This window comes from Culicoides brevitarsis, chromosome 2 (assembly GCF_036172545.1).
Source record: "Culicoides brevitarsis isolate CSIRO-B50_1 chromosome 2, AGI_CSIRO_Cbre_v1, whole genome shotgun sequence".
NCBI classification, from domain to species: domain Eukaryota; kingdom Metazoa; phylum Arthropoda; class Insecta; order Diptera; family Ceratopogonidae; genus Culicoides; species Culicoides brevitarsis.
In genome coordinates, this window is record NC_087086.1 from 17,176,720 (window position 1) to 17,194,734 (window position 18,015).

General features: G+C 35.7%; 5 protein-coding genes across 6 annotated transcripts; 3 read left to right on the forward strand and 2 right to left on the reverse strand.

Moving 5' to 3' along the window:
- The first annotated feature begins 1,772 nt into the window (after nt 1-1,772).
- Nucleotides 1,773-5,023, forward strand: LOC134830635 (uncharacterized). The gene is made up of 2 exons (XM_063844181.1): nt 1,773-1,858; nt 1,916-5,023. The coding sequence occupies exons 1-2, from the start codon at nt 1,800-1,802 to the stop codon at nt 4,104-4,106; spliced, it is 2,250 nt and encodes a 749-aa protein (XP_063700251.1). The 5' UTR covers nt 1,773-1,799; the 3' UTR covers nt 4,107-5,023.
- An 82-nt stretch (nt 5,024-5,105) lies between these two features.
- On the reverse strand, nt 5,106-10,351 carry LOC134830636 (very long-chain-fatty-acid--CoA ligase bubblegum). Of its 2 annotated transcripts, none has more exons than XM_063844182.1 (4): nt 9,888-10,351; nt 7,186-7,462; nt 5,551-7,120; nt 5,106-5,488 (listed from the first exon to the last, which is right to left on the reverse strand). In XM_063844182.1, exons 2-4 carry the CDS (start codon nt 7,407-7,409, stop codon nt 5,291-5,293), a joined length of 1,992 nt encoding a protein of 663 aa, XP_063700252.1. In that variant the 5' UTR covers nt 7,410-7,462; nt 9,888-10,351; the 3' UTR covers nt 5,106-5,290. The 2 variants fall into 2 exon arrangements, with proteins under 2 accessions (XP_063700252.1, XP_063700253.1); XM_063844183.1 differs by lacking the exon at nt 9,888-10,351 and adding an exon at nt 8,021-8,111.
- Nucleotides 10,352-10,382: 31 nt separating this feature from the next.
- LOC134830640 (selenoprotein H-like) lies at nt 10,383-11,111 on the forward strand. Its single transcript, XM_063844188.1, has 2 exons — nt 10,383-10,501; nt 10,582-11,111. The coding sequence occupies exons 1-2, from the start codon at nt 10,460-10,462 to the stop codon at nt 10,936-10,938; spliced, it is 399 nt and encodes a 132-aa protein (XP_063700258.1). The 5' UTR covers nt 10,383-10,459; the 3' UTR covers nt 10,939-11,111.
- A 292-nt stretch (nt 11,112-11,403) lies between these two features.
- Nucleotides 11,404-14,147, forward strand: LOC134831245 (DENN domain-containing protein 2B-like). Its single transcript, XM_063844925.1, has 4 exons — nt 11,404-12,090; nt 12,157-12,228; nt 12,292-13,716; nt 13,781-14,147. The coding sequence occupies exons 1-4, from the start codon at nt 11,437-11,439 to the stop codon at nt 14,051-14,053; spliced, it is 2,424 nt and encodes an 807-aa protein (XP_063700995.1). The 5' UTR covers nt 11,404-11,436; the 3' UTR covers nt 14,054-14,147.
- Nucleotides 14,148-14,242: 95 nt separating this feature from the next.
- On the reverse strand, nt 14,243-16,799 carry LOC134830637 (insulin-like growth factor-binding protein complex acid labile subunit). The gene is made up of 10 exons (XM_063844185.1): nt 16,649-16,799; nt 16,248-16,581; nt 15,918-16,189; nt 15,426-15,854; nt 15,206-15,361; nt 14,990-15,142; nt 14,841-14,930; nt 14,716-14,782; nt 14,531-14,662; nt 14,243-14,466 (listed from the first exon to the last, which is right to left on the reverse strand). The coding sequence occupies exons 1-10, from the start codon at nt 16,658-16,660 to the stop codon at nt 14,309-14,311; spliced, it is 1,803 nt and encodes a 600-aa protein (XP_063700255.1). The 5' UTR covers nt 16,661-16,799; the 3' UTR covers nt 14,243-14,308.
- Between the last annotated feature and the right edge of the window lie 1,216 nt (nt 16,800-18,015).

Sequence of the window (18,015 nt, forward strand, 5' to 3'; positions counted from 1 at the left end):
TTCCAAGCTGTGCTCCATTTTCTTGTTGATTAATTTTTTAAACTTTTCAGTCTATTTTTAATATTTTTTTTTGTCAAACATTTTCGCACAATTTTTTTTATTTTTTTTTTACTCACTCACTTTTATTTTTTATTTAAAACTTATTTTATTTTTTTGACTTATCACTAATTTTTATTTTTCTTTTTTTTTTTAGTTAAAAGCTCTTGTGAAATTGGACAGCGACATCATGATGATTAAAATTTTATAACGAATTTCTCGATAAAATATTTTTTTAAATGGTAAGTTTTATTAAAACGTTAAAAACTACATTTGTACGAGTTTAAAAATTATTATCATTCTTAGCAAGACTTTTTTTTCTTATTAAAACAAAAATTTAATTTATATAACGGACTCCTGTTTCCTATATATTTTATAATTTTTTGTGTTAATATTTTTTTTATGTTTTAACGAATCGAAAACTAAACCATTACTGAGAGCAGATATTTAGTTTCGTCTGCTTTTTAATACAACTCGAACACATGACCACCTAAACCGAGTGTTGAGTGTGTGTCGTATATCCTGTGTGTGTGTGTGTGTGCTTGTCTGTATGGAATCCTTGCTGTTGAGAGATTGTCCCACATTCTGTATATATAAAGGATACATATGTTCGCTACATAATGTTATGCACTTTTTTTTTATTTAAAAAAAATATTTTTGGTGGAATTTTTGTGCTCCAGGATTTTCTTTGGAATGTTTACTTAATTGTCTTAACAATTTAATTTTGGTCCTTTTGGATATTTTTTTCTAAATTATTTTATGGAATCACTTTTTTCTTGTGCTTCGAGTTAAAAAAAAATTTAACAAGACGTTATTTTGATGCAAAACAATCAACTTTATGTCGCGAGAGAGTGCAACATAATAGTAAAACATGACAACTGCGCACGCTTATGCTTATGTTTCAGTTCAACATACCATTGGAGCATAATAACAATACATAAGTGAGTTTTTTCTGCTGTGAGCTGTCTGGTATATAAGGAACTGCGAGAGGAATGAAGAGAATTTTTTGAAGGAATATTTTCGGGAAATGTCTTAATTGACGATTAACATGACATGCAAATGACAATTTTAACGATGTTCATTGCCACTTGATAGCGGAAATTGGGTTAAATTGTGGGTTGGTTCGCGAAACATCGCGAGTTTCAGCGGAAAAACTTCAAACGAATAAGATGAAATGAACAACGTTTCACCTTTTCGAAAAGTCAAGATGCCGTGAAAATGGAAAATGTTGGTACACAAGTTGTTTGTAAGTGTTTGCGTTTGAAATGCGAGACAAGGCGTCTCCATCAGATAAGTAAACAATGATTTTTTTTACACTTTTAAAGCCTTTTTATGTGAAATTCTTGAAGAAAAATATTTAAATTTATTCAATTTTCTTCCTTTAGTGAGATTTTTTATAGTTGGGCATAAGATCCGCTTTCAGGACTCGTTTCTCCAACGATTAATGATTAAAGACGAAATATTTAGCATAGTAAGTACCTTTTTCATGAAAAAAATTAAAATTATTATCCTAATTTTTTTGTCCTTCAAGGTATTTTTGGATTTAAAATGAATTTTCAAGTAAAAAATCCTATCAAAAAGGACTCTTCGAGTAATAACGGACAACAATTCCTGAATTAGAGACAAGGCAAATTCGGAAATTGTGCACTAAAGGGGGTTCTCTAATCAAAAATCATACCAGACGAGTGTGACTCTCATTTACGGTACCCAAAAAACGTAAACAAAAATCATATGGTCGACAATGCGCTCAAAACGTTCAAAACATGGAAGAGGAAGAAGAAGGAGATGAAGCTTTATTTCGATATTTTGCAAAGCTTCCATGGTAAATTCTAAAAAAAACTTATTTTTCACCATTTTCTCTACAAATTCTCTTTCACAGGAACAAACATATTCCTCAAGATGAAGAGGAAAGAGCCAAATTCTACGATGTGACCTTCGAGGATGAAAAAGATATTTTCTACGCTCACTTGAATGAGATTGACCAAGGCATCGCTGAAATGGTAGATCAAGAAACAAAATTTTCACAACCGAAGTTCATCTATATCGATCCACGGAACGGTCGGGAAGCGAAATTTGCTGAAATTTGGATTGAAGAATGTCTTAAACCGCCGTGGTTGTACAAAGGATTTCCCACAAAATCAACGTTGACAGCGGCGGAACATGCAGTTTGTATCAAAGCATTGAGGGGAGACACGAGCGAAGAAATTTTGCAACAATACGAAAGTTTAAAAGAAAAAATCGCGGAAGAGCGTAAAAAGTACAACGAATTCGTGAAAAGTTATTTCATGACAAACAGCATGCGTCGTAAGAAGGAAATCGATCCACATTTGAGTGAACTCTTTGCTGGCAAATGGAAACGTGAAGTTGAGTGCTTCAAGGAAATACGAGTGGATCTTTTGAGTCAAAGTTTTTCATTGGCAACAGCGATTCCGTTGAAATTCGTACAATTAAACAGCATTTCTGTGACTGTCAGTACTCAAAAAGCTGCAAAACCCAGTCCAAAGACACTTTTTTCTCACGACGTCATTAAACAAAGGATCAAAGGTGCTCCATACCATCTCGAAAAGTACTATGAAGCATTAGATCCACACCTCAGTGTTAGTGAAACTGATCCAGTGCCTGAAAATTTCGATGCCTCGCTTCCAATTTCGTCAGTTGTGTATTTGATGCAAGGATATTACGACGAATCTGACGATTGGATGCTTCCAATAACAATTTCCGACGATGGATTGCGAACGCAAATTAAAATAGACCGAAATTTGCCATCAATTAAGCTGGGATCCATTTATCGGAATAGCAATATTGCCTTAGATGTTGTGAGAGCAAGTTTTATCTTCAATGGAATGCGAACGAGTGATCCGGAGGAAGAGGTTTCAACAAAAATGAGTGAAAAGTCTTATGAAATTAAGAAATTTGAGCAATTTATCGAAGAATTTAGCAAAAAAGTGGCAATTAATGACAAAAAAGATGACTCTCAAGTCTTACACGCAGTCGAAATGACATCAAATAACAACGATACGCTTTCAATAATGCTCTCCTGCCAACCTGATGTCGTATTGGACAATAAAATTGTGATATTTTCCCCGAAATTGGAATACCAACCTGAATTTGGCGAGGAACAAATGACCGAACACGAGCTGATACGAGAATACGTTCACTTAAAATTCATGAATAATGTTGTCGTCAAAAGAATTCGTCTACATTTCGCTAATTACTGGATTTATTCCGTTCGTGATATTACCTTAGACACGGTTGTTGCCGATTTACATCGTTTGTATCAAATACAAGAAGCTGACTTGCTCACTTCGTTTTTCCAGTTGATCTCAATGCTCAAAGCTTTTCCTCCGGCAAGGTATTTAGGCAAGCACGACCCTTCCAAGAAGGAAAAAATTCTCATTTATCAGCAACAAGACAAAGAAAACCCAAATTGTATCAATCTCGGGAAGATTTTTTCGGATATAAACTTCAGTGCGAATTCATTAGATGAGCTTTCATGGACTCCAATTGATGTCGAACGAGTTGCTGAGATACATATCAGAAGTAAAGTCGCCCCAGGTCTATTTCCATTTTATGGAAAACATTTCCGGAAAGAGATTAAAGACATAAAAAAACTTCCTAAACCAACAAATGCGAAAATTGACCTTTTAAAATCGGGTACAAAGAAAAAGAAGAAGAAAAAAAAGAACAAAAAGAAGAAATCAGTAGCAAAAACCGTCTCAACCGAAGAGAGTTTCGATCCAACGGAGCTCTTTGACGCATCCGGAAACATAAATATCTTCAGTATTTTACAACCAAAGCCAGGCACGAGTAAATCAAGTGAACAACAAATGCCAGAAATGACTCCAAAAAAGAGAAGTCCCGAAGAAAATTTATTAAAAACACCTGATTCAGTGAAAAAACGAATCTTAGACTCCCCTTCTCCGACACAAAGTTCGCTTGAAACAACTCCAGAAATGGGCATCCAAAGACTAAATTTGAAGAAAAACGACGATTCGGATGAAAATTCGCCATGCAGCAATGATCGAATCTTACGAAATCGAACGATATCGATTTCAGATGCAAACAAATAAAAAGCAATTTATTTTATTTAATTGTGTTTTTTATTATCCTTTTTGCTTTAAAATAAACTTTTGTATGTATTTATAATTGTTACAAAGAAGAAAGTCAAATCAGGAATTAGAGGGAAAGTCTTATATTATTAGCTTTTTTTTATGTTTAACTCATAGACCTTTGTAAGTAGATTGCACTTTTGATTATTTTTTAAGATTATTATTTGACTATATAAAAAACCTCCTGAACTAAATATTTTTAAAATGTATATAAATTAAGATGCGCCTTGCTCTACTTTACTTATCTACCGTTACATTTTTCTATCTAAATGAATATTATGAAAAAAATATAAGTACAAATCCCTTTTATTCCTTGATTTTTTTTTTGCATTTTTATTGGGTTTGTGGCTCGACGTTAAGCAAACCACAAACAAGCTGGCCTTTATACAAATACTATTTTAAAGTACATTTGGTTCGTAAGTCATATATTTTCCATGTTAACCGTGTTATTGTGTGTCTAACCAACGACCTGATAATAATATTACAATATTTAAACTAAATTAAAGCTTAATTCGACTAAAAGTTCAAAAGAAGAAACACTTCAAACAAAAGATTTTTTCCTTGTTTTCTAATTTTTTTATATATTAATTAGGTAAATAACAATTTAATTACTTAACATTTCTTATATACGGGACTTAGTAAATAATTTCTAAATAAAAAAAGTCTCTTTTTTCTTCGTACAAGTACAAGTGAATTGCTTAACATATAATTTTTAGCGTTAAATTTAGGCTATATTCGTAAATATTTTGAATTTTTGGAATTTTAGAAAAATATTTTAATCCCTTCTTCGCTCATATCGCATGCACAAACAAAAATTTAAACAACAAATTATTACTAATTTTATCATAAGCTTCATTAATCTTAGTCTTTTTACAAAAATTTTCCCCAAAATTAAAGTTAAAATATGAGATGATGAAAAATAAGACGCTCGCACCGATAAATTATAAGCTTCTGCTTAGAAAGGAGTGCTTTAAACTTTTTTTTTATAGAATTGATGAAGAGATATTCTTCGTATTACATGTAACGTTAAATTATTTAGTTTTTGAAAGTGTGAAGTTTGAAGAGTATATTGTTTGTGTGTTTTTTTATAGGCAAAAGTTGAATTATTCTAACATATCCATACTCTACAACTTACACTTTAACAATCAGTCCTTGTAGAATCCGTCAATGATTCCCTCGTACATCTTTACAACAGCATTTCGCTTAACTTTGAGTGTCGGTCCAAGCTCGCCCGTGGCAACGGAAAAGTCGTGCGGAAGGATTGCGAATTTCTGTATTTTTTGGGCATTGGAGATGGCTTTTTTATTTGCGCGACCAATGGCGTCTTCAATGGCTTTCATTACCTACAAAATAAGTTTTTTGTGAGTTTTAATTTTTTTGAAAAAAAAAAAAAAAAAAAATTTACCTTTGGATCGGGTCCTGCTTTCAGCACTTCAGACAACCTCGTGTACTCGAGTCCCAATTCTCGCATCAACTTCAACGATTCCGGATGCAAACTATCTCGCGGTGCTCCCGTATCGGGATCCATGTCAGTCTTAAGTGTCACGAGCATTGTCAAAAACTTTTTCTTGTCACCAATGAGGAATGCATTGCTAATAGCTGCCAATTCTGCCTTTACGAGATGCTCAATGTGCACGGGAGGGATATTTTCGCCGCCAGCAGTAATCAAAAGTTCCTTGATGCGTCCCGTGATGTAAATAAAGCCATCTTCGTCAATGTATGCCAAGTCTCCGGATCGCATCCAGCCGTCTTCCTGCAAGGCGTCTTTCGTTTTGTCCAATTCGCCGATGTATCCCATGAAAACATGTCGTCCCCGGATGAGTTTTTCGCCGTGCTTGTTCTCATCCAAATTATCGAGTCGCGTTTCGCAGCCATCGAGTTGCTTGCCGATCGTCTCCAGGTTGAAATGATCGGGAGACGTGAGTGTGTGGGCGCCCGATGATTCCGACATACCAAAAGCTTCCATCAAGGGCATGTCTAAACTCATGAAATATTTCTTCACTTCGAGCGAAATGGGAGCAGCAGCAGATACCATAGTTGTGCATCTATTAAGGCCGAGAGCGTCTTTCACCTTTGAGAATATCAAGTTTTTGACGATTTTATATTGCCATGAATTCGAGGGTTTGCCTTGCATCTGGTCCAAATGATGTTGCAAAGTGACACTTTTGGCCCATGATGAAATTACTTTTTTAATAGCGCCCGATTGGTTTCCGATTGCCAACATTTTCTCCTGAATCTTCTCGTACACACGTGGCACACCCAAAAGTCTCGTTGGACGAGCATCTTTCAACGTATGCACCAAACTTCCCTTAAGCGCGTCTTTGTCTGCGAAATATACCGTCACCGCATACATCATCGTCAAGTAGATATCGACCATTTGTGCTGCCACATGACTTAAGGGCAAGTACGAAACGACAACTTCCTTTGCGGGCACCATGCATGGCAATCTTAAACTCGTGACATATGCATCCCATGTCAAATTATCGTGCGATAACATGACTCCCTTTGGATTTCCAACCGTACCGGATGTATAAACCAAACAGCAACACTGGTTAATGGCAATTTCCTTCATTCGTCGATCAAGTTCCGCCTGTTGATCGTCAACATTCATCTCCTCCAACTCTGCCCATCGGTAATAGCCGTCCTCACGTTTGACATACGGCGCATATGGGGGTTGCGTTTGAATGACAGCCTTCAAATGTGGCAAATTCTTCTTAATCGAATGGATTTTCTCCATTTGTTTGGCATCGTCGACAACAACAATGTTCGAACGCGAACTCTCCAAAATATGCTGAACTGATTCCGCGGAGTTTGTTGTGTAAATTCCGGCAATAATACCGCCAGCATGGATAGCAGCAAGATCTGAAATGAACCATTCTTTGCTATTGAAAGCCAAAACAGACACCGAATGATATTGATCGAGCCCGAGTTTGATGAACACTTTTGCCATGTGATACACACGATCCTTATATTCACTATGAAAAAAATTAAAAATGTCAAAATTAGCAATTTTTGCGGCAAAAAATCAACAAAAACTCACCTGTATGTGATTTGTTGCCAAACATTATTGATGTCCTTGTAACACAACGCTGGCTGATTCGGGTATTCACGTGCAATTTTCGACAACAAGCCAGGCACGGAAATTGGTTGACGCGCTCCCACACCGTCTTTTGTCATTTTCAGCTTCACCGGCACCTCTGGATCGATGGAGTAGTAACTCTCCGCCGGCTTGACTTGTTCGGGACCATTTTGTGCTTTCGTCATTTTTATCTCCTTCTACTTTTATTGGCTTCCTCGTTTGATTTCTGATAATGTATCTGTAAATAGGAGAGATAATGGACTGATTATTAAACGATTCTATTGCGATAATTGACCCTTAGTCCGAAAAATACACGGAAATCGAGACAATTTTCATCCGTCATCATCATTACACGTTCGGCATTTGTTTATTTTTCATCCACGTCAATTTTCAGCACGCAACATTTTATTTTGCAACGCCTTATAATTAAAAAATTCAAATGTAGCTAGTGCTCACATGAGGATATGGGTCACAATGCTGATAAGATAGAAAAGTATCAACGTGGATTAAAATATTTTCTCTCAAATAAACTGAAGCTGATAAAGCTTCCAAGGTCACACGCACTCGAAATGACCCGAAAAAACGACAGTTGCATGTAACAAGTCCCTTGTGACTCACATGAGCACCCTTTCGAATCACTTTTTTTCACACGTTAATGAATTTTTTAGCACTTTATTGATTCATAAAACGAACTTTTGAAGGATGCGTGCGTTATTTATCTTTTAATTCACGTTTTTTATTAAAATTTTTTTATTAAGGTATCAATGAAAATTATTAAAATTTATAAGATACGTACTTATTACTTAGTTAAAGCAGCAAAAAATAACACGCGAGCACAAAAACGAATCAAACTTGCTCCATGCACGTCTCTCTAAGTACTGAATATTTGTAAATAAATAGACAAGATTGAACTCAACACTCAATCGTTCAATGTTCAGAAGAAAATTCTACCGCTCGTACACGAAAATATTTACTGATTAGCCTGCACCGCTGATATCACCGGCATGTCGATTGCTCGACAACGACGACGACGTGTTATTTACACGAGATTTTTTTCGGATCATACACCATAATCAGTAATTAATTTAATTGTATATTTTTTTTCTATGTGATTAGATTACAGAATAGAAAACAATTCATTAATACATTATTTAAACGGTAAGAGATGATATTTTAAAACAAACAGCTCTTCAAGGTCACTGTCAAATATGTACCTACATCAACAATAACAACAATTTTAACGCGAGCCTCGCACGAAATCTATTTCGCCGGAATTTTATTACCTAATGGCGGCAAATCTTCGACATTTTTCATCATAAATCGCGGAAAATATCAATTACTTTGCCATTTCGATTTGTACAAACAAGATTTTTGACCTTGTTTAGTCTAGTATGTCGGTCAAACATTAGATTTGATATTAGTCTTATAAGAATGTTTGTAATAACAGACTCTGCGTATGTACTAACAGACATTGAAACGACAAAAAAAAAGTCAAAACACGAATTTCGGTCCATACAGACGTCAATTGATTCAACTTTGGACCCTTCGTGTTGCTTCATGACGTCGTTAAATCTCGTTCTTCACCCGCATCTCAGCTAATTGAGTCAGTCCCTTTCATTATCTCGGACCGGAGATCGATTAAGACCTTTGAAACTGTTCAATAAACATTTTTTCTAATACTTATTTTTATCTCGACACTCGTTTGTAGGTACTTAGACTAAATACTGATTACATATGGTGTGATGTGGATGTGGAACTTGTACCCTCGATCATCTCCTATTACGTAAAAGACACTGATAATGCCTGCCGTCGTTCGATAGAGAGTAACTTTCTTTGCTGCTATTGACTCTTGGCACGTCGTCGTCGTCGTAAAATAATTAAATTTTGTTTGAATTATCATACAAATTATCATAAAGTGACTTGTTTATTCGTCGTTTCTTCATTTCTTCTTCTTTTCGTTTCATGAATTGTAGAAAAAAAATGTAAACAACGAACGAAAGTAGAAGAGGAAGAAGAAAAAAAAAGCGACACGTAGAACTTTGTTGATAAGCGGCGCGGCTCTCGTCACATGCTCGACAAATTCCCTCTTCTGTGCAATTATGTAATTAATGCACTTCCATCTAAGAAAGTCGTCCAAGCAGCAATTTATTAGATTTGAGAAACGAGTCAAGCAACTTTCCTTTTCAACTCTCGATTGGTTTATTTGTTTTCCGGGAAATAAAATTCGATTTTTTTTTATGTTTTTTCCTCATCGCGTCATGATTTTTCGATTTGTTCACGAGTTCTGTGAACAATGAGATGACTCACAAAAGAATTTATAACGTTTGACGTGGTTCTTAATCATTCGGAACTGCTGTCGTCGCCTCGCAAAAGCAAATAGTCTTGACACAAAAGTGCAATAACGACGCACATTATGCAATTTTCGACACGTAAAAATGTTAAATAGCGAAACCGCAGCAAAAAAATATAATAATAATAAGAAGCAGTAATGTTCATTGACCGAGTTCTTCTTCGACGAATCGTCTCGCTACACATTGAATTTATTTTTATCAGAAAGTACTGTTATTTTAGAGACATTCCTTTCGCACATCGATAACTCGGTACACACGATCGATGTCTGCTGCATGCGAGCGATATGGAAGTTATTGAAAAAATTCACTCACCTTTATTATGTTTTTTTTTTTGCGTTTTTTTGATGGAACAAAGACGAAAAATTGTGATTTATGAATGAAGTTGGTGGTTTGTTGATGTTTTCTTCTCTTTTGCTGTTGTTGTAATGGGTCTTTTGTACGTATTTGCGTGTACGTTCAATCCTAGTTCCACGTGTATTCGAACATCACGCCACTTTTCTCTGCATCGACAGCCTCCGTATACCGTTACGTCCTCTATGTGGTTCTATGTAGCGCTATTGACGATGAAAACTGTTTTTTCGACAAACTGTTTTTTGCTCCCAAATTGCTGCGACAGGGTAATTTTACGTATCTACGATTTTAAACAAGTAATCGAGCACACTAACTTTAAGATTTTCAACTAAAAATGGGGATTTCTTTTTATTTTTCGCTTAAATTGCGACTTTTTTACCGCACTCGATTTTCAGTTATCGCTGAATGCCTTGTAAATGTCATTTGGGCACTCATCGACGTTCTGTCCCACCTCACATTTCACTTAATTTTGGCTCCAATTGAAAACCGTTGTTTAAAAATTTGTTAAAAAATTGCTAATTTAAAGCCTAAAAATGCCCAAAACTCGTAAAGCTGCTTCAACTTCGAAGGCAAAGGTGAGTTTTAATAAAATTTTTACAAATTCCTTTGAAAATTCGTCAAATTTAATTAAAATTCATTTTGTTTATCTCCTCAGGACGACGAACCGGTGTCGAAAAAGCCCAAATTATCAGTTGAACCTGCAGCAAATGACGATGCAAAAGGTGCATTTCTCATTATCGAACACTGTACCTCCTGATCCGTGTTCAAAAAGCGGGCTCAAACTATCTTCAATGAAGTTTTGGAGCTCCTTGACGATTCTTCGTCACAACTTTCACTCAAACTCAATCCTAATGGAAAACCAGCTCGTGGTTCCTTCGAAATTTACATTCAAAAATCCGCCGACGATGAAAAAGTACAAATTTGGACGGGCATCAAGAAAGGTCCGCCCCGAAAAGACAAATTTCCGGAAGCTGCATCGTTGATGGATGCCATCAAAAAGGCCCTGTTGTAGCTGTTTGCAGTTCGTGACGTAATTCGTATGATAAGGATGGAGCTAACTCTGAAATATGGGGACTGTCTTTTGATGTTTTGAATTCTTTGTGATCTGTAATTTAGCGAAAATAAGGCTTTTTTGCACAAAATAAATTTTGTTACCTGAGAAAATCTTAAATTAAAGAAGTTTTTTGAGATTTTTCCAGATTTGTGGATTTAAATGAATGTTTGGAAGTATTTTTGGAGCATTAAGAATTATAAGTCGAAATGCAAGAGATAAAAAGGCAATTTTTAAGGCAAATTTAATCCAAAGAGGGGAAAAATCCCTTTCGCCGTACATTCATTCATTGATTTTAGACAAGGTAACAGTTTTTCTTATCTGTCAAAGTAACTGTCACTCCATTTTTACTGTTTTTTGTTGTTAAAAGATAAGGGAATTCCGTTAATTATAAGAAAATTCCCAAAAATAGTGGCCTTAAATGTTCCTAAGGATGTAGTAAGTGACGCCGTTGCGAAGATGAATGGGGAAAGATCGAGAGTTCAGCTGATTAAGAGTAAATTTGAGACGTTATCGCACGCCCAAGACGACCAAATTATCGCTACTTCGTCGGCTGTTAAAAAAACAAAACCAGTTTTTCAGCGTTCAAGAACCTCGACCAACTTACTCGAGGCCAAAACGAACACTTGTAATGATTCGCCCGTGCAACACAACATCCTGCGTGCCGTAAATTCGAACAAAGTGACCAAAGTTGCGCGACAAACGGACGACATAAAGAAGGAATTTCGCAGCAGCATCAAACGAAGTCCCGCATTCCGTAAAACGGGCGATCGTGCCACGAAATTGCCGAGTCCCACGAGTGACGAGAAGAAATCGCTCGAACCGGAATTCGTGAATTTGACTGACACGCTGAAAAAAGCGCTGAAACAGCCGTTACCAAAGGGAGATCCGCCCCGAAAGCCAAAAAGAACGTTCGAAACGAACATCGAGGAACTCGGGTACGTAGAAATATGCAAAAATAAAGCGAAACCAAGGAAACGCCCTGAATGTCTGATAATATCATCGCCAAAAAGTCCCGAAGCGGAACAGGAACCTGTTTACATGGATCCTCAATTTTGCGTGAAGGCGGAATGTTGCAGTCATACAAATAATACGAAGGACCTTCATTATATGGTAAGATACACATGAACTCCCAAAAAGGTGATGTAACATTGAATTTGTTATTTTTTTGCGATTTAGTGCTCTGCAGTCAAGGATACGCATGAAAACAACGATAATAATGCATCCGCAGTAGCAACGACTTATGACCAGGTAAGTTTTCATAACAACCCCGGAAATTAATAAATGACACCTGTTGATTTTTTTTTTTCGTAGATCAATATTTTACTTGGAGCCGCATATGCTGACGCCAATAAGCCAGATCAACACGAACCCATCGGAGTGACTAAATTAGCGCGATCTTTGACGGAAAAACGAAAAGATTATGTCATCAGGACAGCTTCGCGCAAAGATGAGTACCGTAAAACCGTTTATTCGTTATACAACACAAAATCAAAGAAGGATGAGGAAGTTGACTCAATCGAGCCAGTGAAAGAGCGTTTGAACAAGTACAAGCGTCTTATCGAAGGAAGTCAAAACGAACCGCAAATCGACAGAAATTCCAAAGCAAAAAGTCCAGCGCGCGACAAAAAACACTCGTTATTCCAAACATGCAGTCTCGTTGGCTTCGACATCACCAAACGCCTTCCCTACGTGAAATGGACGTTTCCTAATACCGAACCAACACCCGAAAATCTGGAAGAACTTGTCTTCCCAAGCAGTCAACTCGTGTACCAACAAAACCTCTCGAACCAAAATTACATCCAAATAATCACAAATCTCGAAGGACACCGAACTTACGCGTTTTGTCGACGTGTCATCCCCGAAGGTCCGACATCGATTCTCTTGCCATTAGCCTATTGCATTGTCACGGACCATCTCTTGCCCAGTTTTTACTTTGCGATTTTGCGAGAAATTGAATCGCGTCACGGAAAAAGCGAAATTTTCATGAAAAATATCCTCCAGAATTTGTATCGACAGAAAATTCCGGCGCCCGGAGAACAATTGACATGCATGAACATCAAATCAGTATCACCTCCCGTCGTAATTCCGCCAAATATGAACAACAATAAGTACACTCGAAGACTGAGTCTCGAAAATTATCCGAAATGGATGAAAGATGCGACGTCCCCCGATAACAAAGTCAATGGGCGACGTAGTGAAGATGTGATTTTCGGTATAAAACGTCCGAATGATCCGAGACTCGAAAATACGGAGATCAGTGATTTGTATAACGTATTGGGAACTGAAGTGTTATTGACACTTTTTTCAACGTTACTGCACGAAAGGAAGGTAATTTTGCATAGTTCGTGCATAAATACCCTTTCGACATGCATAATTGGGCTCGAACGTCTTTTGTACCCCTTTAAATGGCTATTTCCGCAAATCGTTTGTCTCCCCGATCACATCAGTGACATTTGTGAAGCTCCGTTTCCCATTTTTTGTGGCACTCTGAAGCCCGTGAACGCAGAAAATATCGAAAATGGCTTGATCGTGAACTTGGATACCAAAATGGTTGTGAAATGCTATGGCGATGAGAACACAATTCTACCGAAAAAGCTGAGACGAAGTCTGAAAAGATCGCTGGAGCTGGTCAACTTGCTCGACGAAAGCAATACACTCTCGAGTGCCTTAATATCAGAAGCCTTTTTATGGTTTTTCGTTGAAATTTTAACCAACATCAATATTAATGACTTTAATGTAAGTTGAATTTTTGAAATTTTTCAATTTTTTCCCTTGAATTAATTTTTTTTCTCATTTACAGAAACGCGAATTTATCGAATCCAAAACCAGTGCATCAGTAAAATTATTTCTCGAGTGGTTCATTGAAACCTCAATGTTTCAAAATTTCTTAAACACACAGGATTTGTGTGCCGACAAGCAGAATTATCAGTTATTTTTCCACAAGTTGCAGGAAAATTCGTCACTCAATACGAATCGGTCCTTCCAAAATGTGGAAGCTTTAATCCGAAATTGTCACATTATTAATAAGAAGTCGAATACTTATTACAATCGACTCAAAGCCTTATTCTCGTAAGCATTTTTTTTATATGAAAGCAATGTCCATAATAGTTTTAAGAACAATTATTTATGAACTTTTAAATATTTTGGTGCAAGTGCACATCATCACAAGAATCTCAATAAAAACTTTTTTATGCATTTAAATTCGAATTTTTATATTTTTCTCGAAATAATTTTTTTAAATCTTTATTTTTTTTCACAGCAATTCAAGTATTTTTTTTTTTTTTTTTTGGTTCAAAATAAATAAAAATTTATCTGACTTAAGGTTAATTTAATGGTAGTAATACGAGCTTTGTGGATAATTTGAGTCATTATGACTCAAGAGACTCAGTGGTTGGCATTTTTCCTGTATTGTACATATCGAGTTGTCATTCAAAGGAACTTTGCAATCTTCTGTTATTTCTCCATTTGCATTTTCTTCCACAGATTCTACAAAAAAAAAAAATAATTTTTACAAATTTTCATTAAATTTTTCGATTAAAATTAATTTTACCTCTACTTTCATTCGTATAATAAGTTCGTTGTTGATTTCCGTAAAAGACCGAAAAGAGCAAAAAGATGATGGCAATGACAGCAATTAGGACTGCGGCGCTCAAGGCAAACCAATTCATATTTCCAATCAATACTGAAAGAGAAAAATGTTAAAAGAGCCCAAAATTTTGATAAAAAAAAAATTACCTTGCTCAATAAAGTTGAGAGAACTGCTGGCGGCATTATTATTCTCATACATATCAAAGTCAATGCACTAAAAATAAAAAAAAAAAAGTTGATTGACATGAAAAGGGTAAAAACAAAGGTCTTACGTCATCCAAGATGTACGCATCCAAGCTGTTGATAGAATTGCCCCGAAGATTTTCCGGCAAAAAACATATCGGAATCGACTTCCATGGCAGCTGTGAAATAAATTTATTAGAGAATGACAATTTTTTCACATGACCAGATGTTAACTTACTTCTTTGGATCGGTTTATGAGTGCTCCCATATGGCAGTTATCGCAAACGATTGGATTAAGATCTAATTTGACATCTTTAATGCTGCTGATACGATCGACATACTTGGTATCGATTTCACTGAACTGATTCCGTGACAAATCTAATTCCAAATTCTAATTGAAAAGTGAAAAAAATTGTTAAAAAAAAATATTTGAGATCAAATAACGATCACTTACATCGAGATCTTCCAAAAAATCGATCAAGTTGAGCGAATCCGAGTTCAAACTGTTGCCCGACAAATTCAAATTTCGCAAATGTGGAATGTTGATCGGTAATAAAGTCATCGTAGCTCCCATATCTGCCATGGAAAGTGTCTTCAAATGTTGCAACACCTACAAAAAAAAAAAGAAATTTAATTAAAATGTCACCTTTCAATCAACTCGTCATTCAACTCACCTCCAACTCATTCTGCAACAAATCAAATTCCAGATGGATGTTGCCGCTGATATTCAAAGTGTGCAAATTCACCAACGGCCTGAAGCAATTCTCCTCGATTATTTTCATTTTGTTGTACGACACATCCAAAAATGTCAAATTATTCAAGTTTTGGAATGCCATTTCCGGTATGCGTGCCAAACGATTGTGCGAAAAGTCCAAAACTTCCAAGCTACGTTGCGAAAGGAAGAGTTTGTTGACGATGACAGGCAGCTCATTGTGATCCAAATAGAGCTTTTTGAGTTTTTTCAGGTCATTAAATTCGGAAGTTTCGAAATACTGAAATTGGTTTTCGCCCAAATCGAGTTCGACGAGATTGCGGAGGAGATTGTAGAGTTGCGGATTGATTTTGTTCAGTTGGCAGCGGCGACATTTGAGCACTTTGAGATCCTGAATGAAGAAATTTGGTCGTAAGGAAATTATTTTTTGACATTTTTTAGAAAAAAATCTTACCTGAACATCACGGAAGACATCTGGAGGAAGCAAATCAAGCGGATTTCCACTCAAATCCAGGTAAGTCAACTTCGATAACTTGAAAAACATCCGTTGAACTAACTCTTGAATAAAATTCTCAGATAAATTTAGAATTTTCAATCCTGTCAAATACTGAAATACTGCACTTGGGAAGCGTTCTAACTTATTTCCGGACAAATCCAGCTCTACCAAGTTGTCTTGCCCACGAAAATTGTCGTCCGACAGTTGAGTAATGTTATTATTCTTTAAATCTACAACAAATTTCATTTTTAAAAATATTTTTTTTAGGAAAAAATGATTTTTTCTCACCCAAAATCCTCAAACTTTTCAATCCCCAAAGCGAATGAGTGCCAATGGCGGGAACATTCGAATCGATAATCCTCAAAACTTCCAATTTTTTGAACACTGTGAAGATTGGTCCGATAATCAGGTCATTTTTGGGTCCAATTATCTCAATTACATCCACATTTGGGTCGATGTCGTCTGTGGGGATGCTCGTCATGTTGCCCTGATAGCACATAGTCACGTAACGATCGTGATCCTCCATGCAAGTGCATTCTTCGGGACATTTCCGCATATTTGCCGTTCCGCTCTCCATTAGATGGAGTATCACGATTAATGTTATCCATTTAAAGTTTAAATTCTGAAAAAAAAACAAACATTAATTTTCACTTTTTTCTTGTTAATTTTCTTTTTTCCTATAAACTTACGTTAAAAAACATGTTAATCGAATAATTTTAACGTTTTCATTAATTTTTCTGATATTTTTTTCAATGTTTAGATCTTTTTAAGTTTTTCATTAATATTTTCCTTCACAAGTAAAATGTAAAAAATTGTTGAATGAACATCTATACAACTAATTCCTTCAAGAACATATTCGAAACTGATTCTCCAATCTCTTTTTTGTTGTGCTTTTCCGTGTAAGCCGCGCAGTTCTGGACTAGGGTGACGCCTTTTTCGTTCGTATTCTTCGTAAAAACTCATATAAACATGAAAAATGTTCAATCTAATGCCGTTCCTTTCCTCTCTTTCTCCGGATCACACGCATCGTGCGAGAGCGAGCGTATCAACAAGGGTGTTTTAGATGCCAAACAACCACCCCTCGTGTACGTGCATCGACACAGGATTGAAACGGTAAAGGACTCGTGCAGCCGAGACAAGAGCAGATGTTCCTTTCGCTTGTTTTTTTGAATGAAACGAGACAAAAACTACAGTTACAGTTATTTTTTATGTTGTTTGTTGTGTCATGATGATTTAATATGATGCGTAGTTAGATGCTATGCTAATGTTCTTCTTCATTCATGTTTCATTGGTTTCCGAGTTGAATTGTAGGAAGTGAAGAGAAAGACGTAAATTCTTCGGTTTGTACGACGGACAGAACACGACAAGACACAAAACAATGCATTGTGTGTGTTTAGAAAGCTAATTAAAAATTGAACACACACAACAAATTAATACACATTTCAACGACACTTTGATTAGTTTGTATTCAAGAATTTCATTTCCTTGTTCGATTGTCGCCTAAAATTCAACTTTTTTTGGATGGCCAAAAATAATCTGAGTTTTAAATCTGTTTCTTTTTCGATAATTCATTTCGGGGACATGCCGATTTGGGACACCACGCGCACAAAAAGTCCATTGTTTGGACTATCTTGTGTGCGATTGAATCGAAAATAAGCAACAGATGTGCCATATGAGGTGATGAAATGTCGTGATAACAAACGCCAGACTTTGTGGAGCTCGCATTTTAATTGATATTATGATTATTTTGGTTTGTGATTTTGTTTTTGTATTTGAATTTTTAATAATTTGTCCTGATTTTTGGTAAAATTATAATTGAAACATCAAAGTTAAAAATTTAACTTAATTTTTGCATCAAAGTTTGCTATTTTCATCATAATTAGGTTGAAAAATTTAAAATATTCAAAAATTTAAAAAAAATCTCAATAACTGAATCTAATTTTCTGATAGTTTTTTTTAAATCTAATTAAAAATTAAGGATTTCTTTAAAAATATTGCATAATTTAAAATAGTAGAGGTCAAAATTGTCACAATAAAAAAACAAATTTGTATGAAA

Excerpts from the sequence above, each read along its gene's own strand:
- LOC134830637 (XM_063844185.1), bottom strand. Across the intron at positions 15,855-15,917 it reads ATGTCTTCCGTGATGTTCAG|GATCTCAAAGTGCTCAAATG; the intron begins GTAAGATTTTTT and ends TTCTTCATTCAG. Across the intron at positions 14,931-14,989 it reads TCATAAACCGATCCAAAGAA|CTGCCATGGAAGTCGATTCC; the intron begins GTAAGTTAACAT and ends TTTATTTCACAG.
- LOC134830635 (XM_063844181.1), top strand. The coding sequence starts at position 1,800 with ATGGAAGAGGAAGAAGAAGGAGATGAAGCTTTATTTCGATATTTTGCA. Across the intron at positions 1,859-1,915 it reads TATTTTGCAAAGCTTCCATG|GAACAAACATATTCCTCAAG; the intron begins GTAAATTCTAAA and ends TCTCTTTCACAG.
- LOC134830636 (XM_063844182.1), bottom strand. The coding sequence starts at position 7,409 with ATGACGAAAGCACAAAATGGTCCCGAACAAGTCAAGCCGGCGGAGAGT. Across the intron at positions 7,121-7,185 it reads TGGCAACAAATCACATACAG|TGAATATAAGGATCGTGTGT; the intron begins GTGAGTTTTTGT and ends TTTTTTTCATAG. Across the intron at positions 5,489-5,550 it reads AAGCAGGACCCGATCCAAAG|GTAATGAAAGCCATTGAAGA; the intron begins GTAAATTTTTTT and ends CTTATTTTGTAG.
- LOC134831245 (XM_063844925.1), top strand. The coding sequence starts at position 11,437 with ATGAATGGGGAAAGATCGAGAGTTCAGCTGATTAAGAGTAAATTTGAG. Across the intron at positions 12,091-12,156 it reads CGAAGGACCTTCATTATATG|TGCTCTGCAGTCAAGGATAC; the intron begins GTAAGATACACA and ends TTTGCGATTTAG. Across the intron at positions 12,229-12,291 it reads TAGCAACGACTTATGACCAG|ATCAATATTTTACTTGGAGC; the intron begins GTAAGTTTTCAT and ends TTTTTTTCGTAG.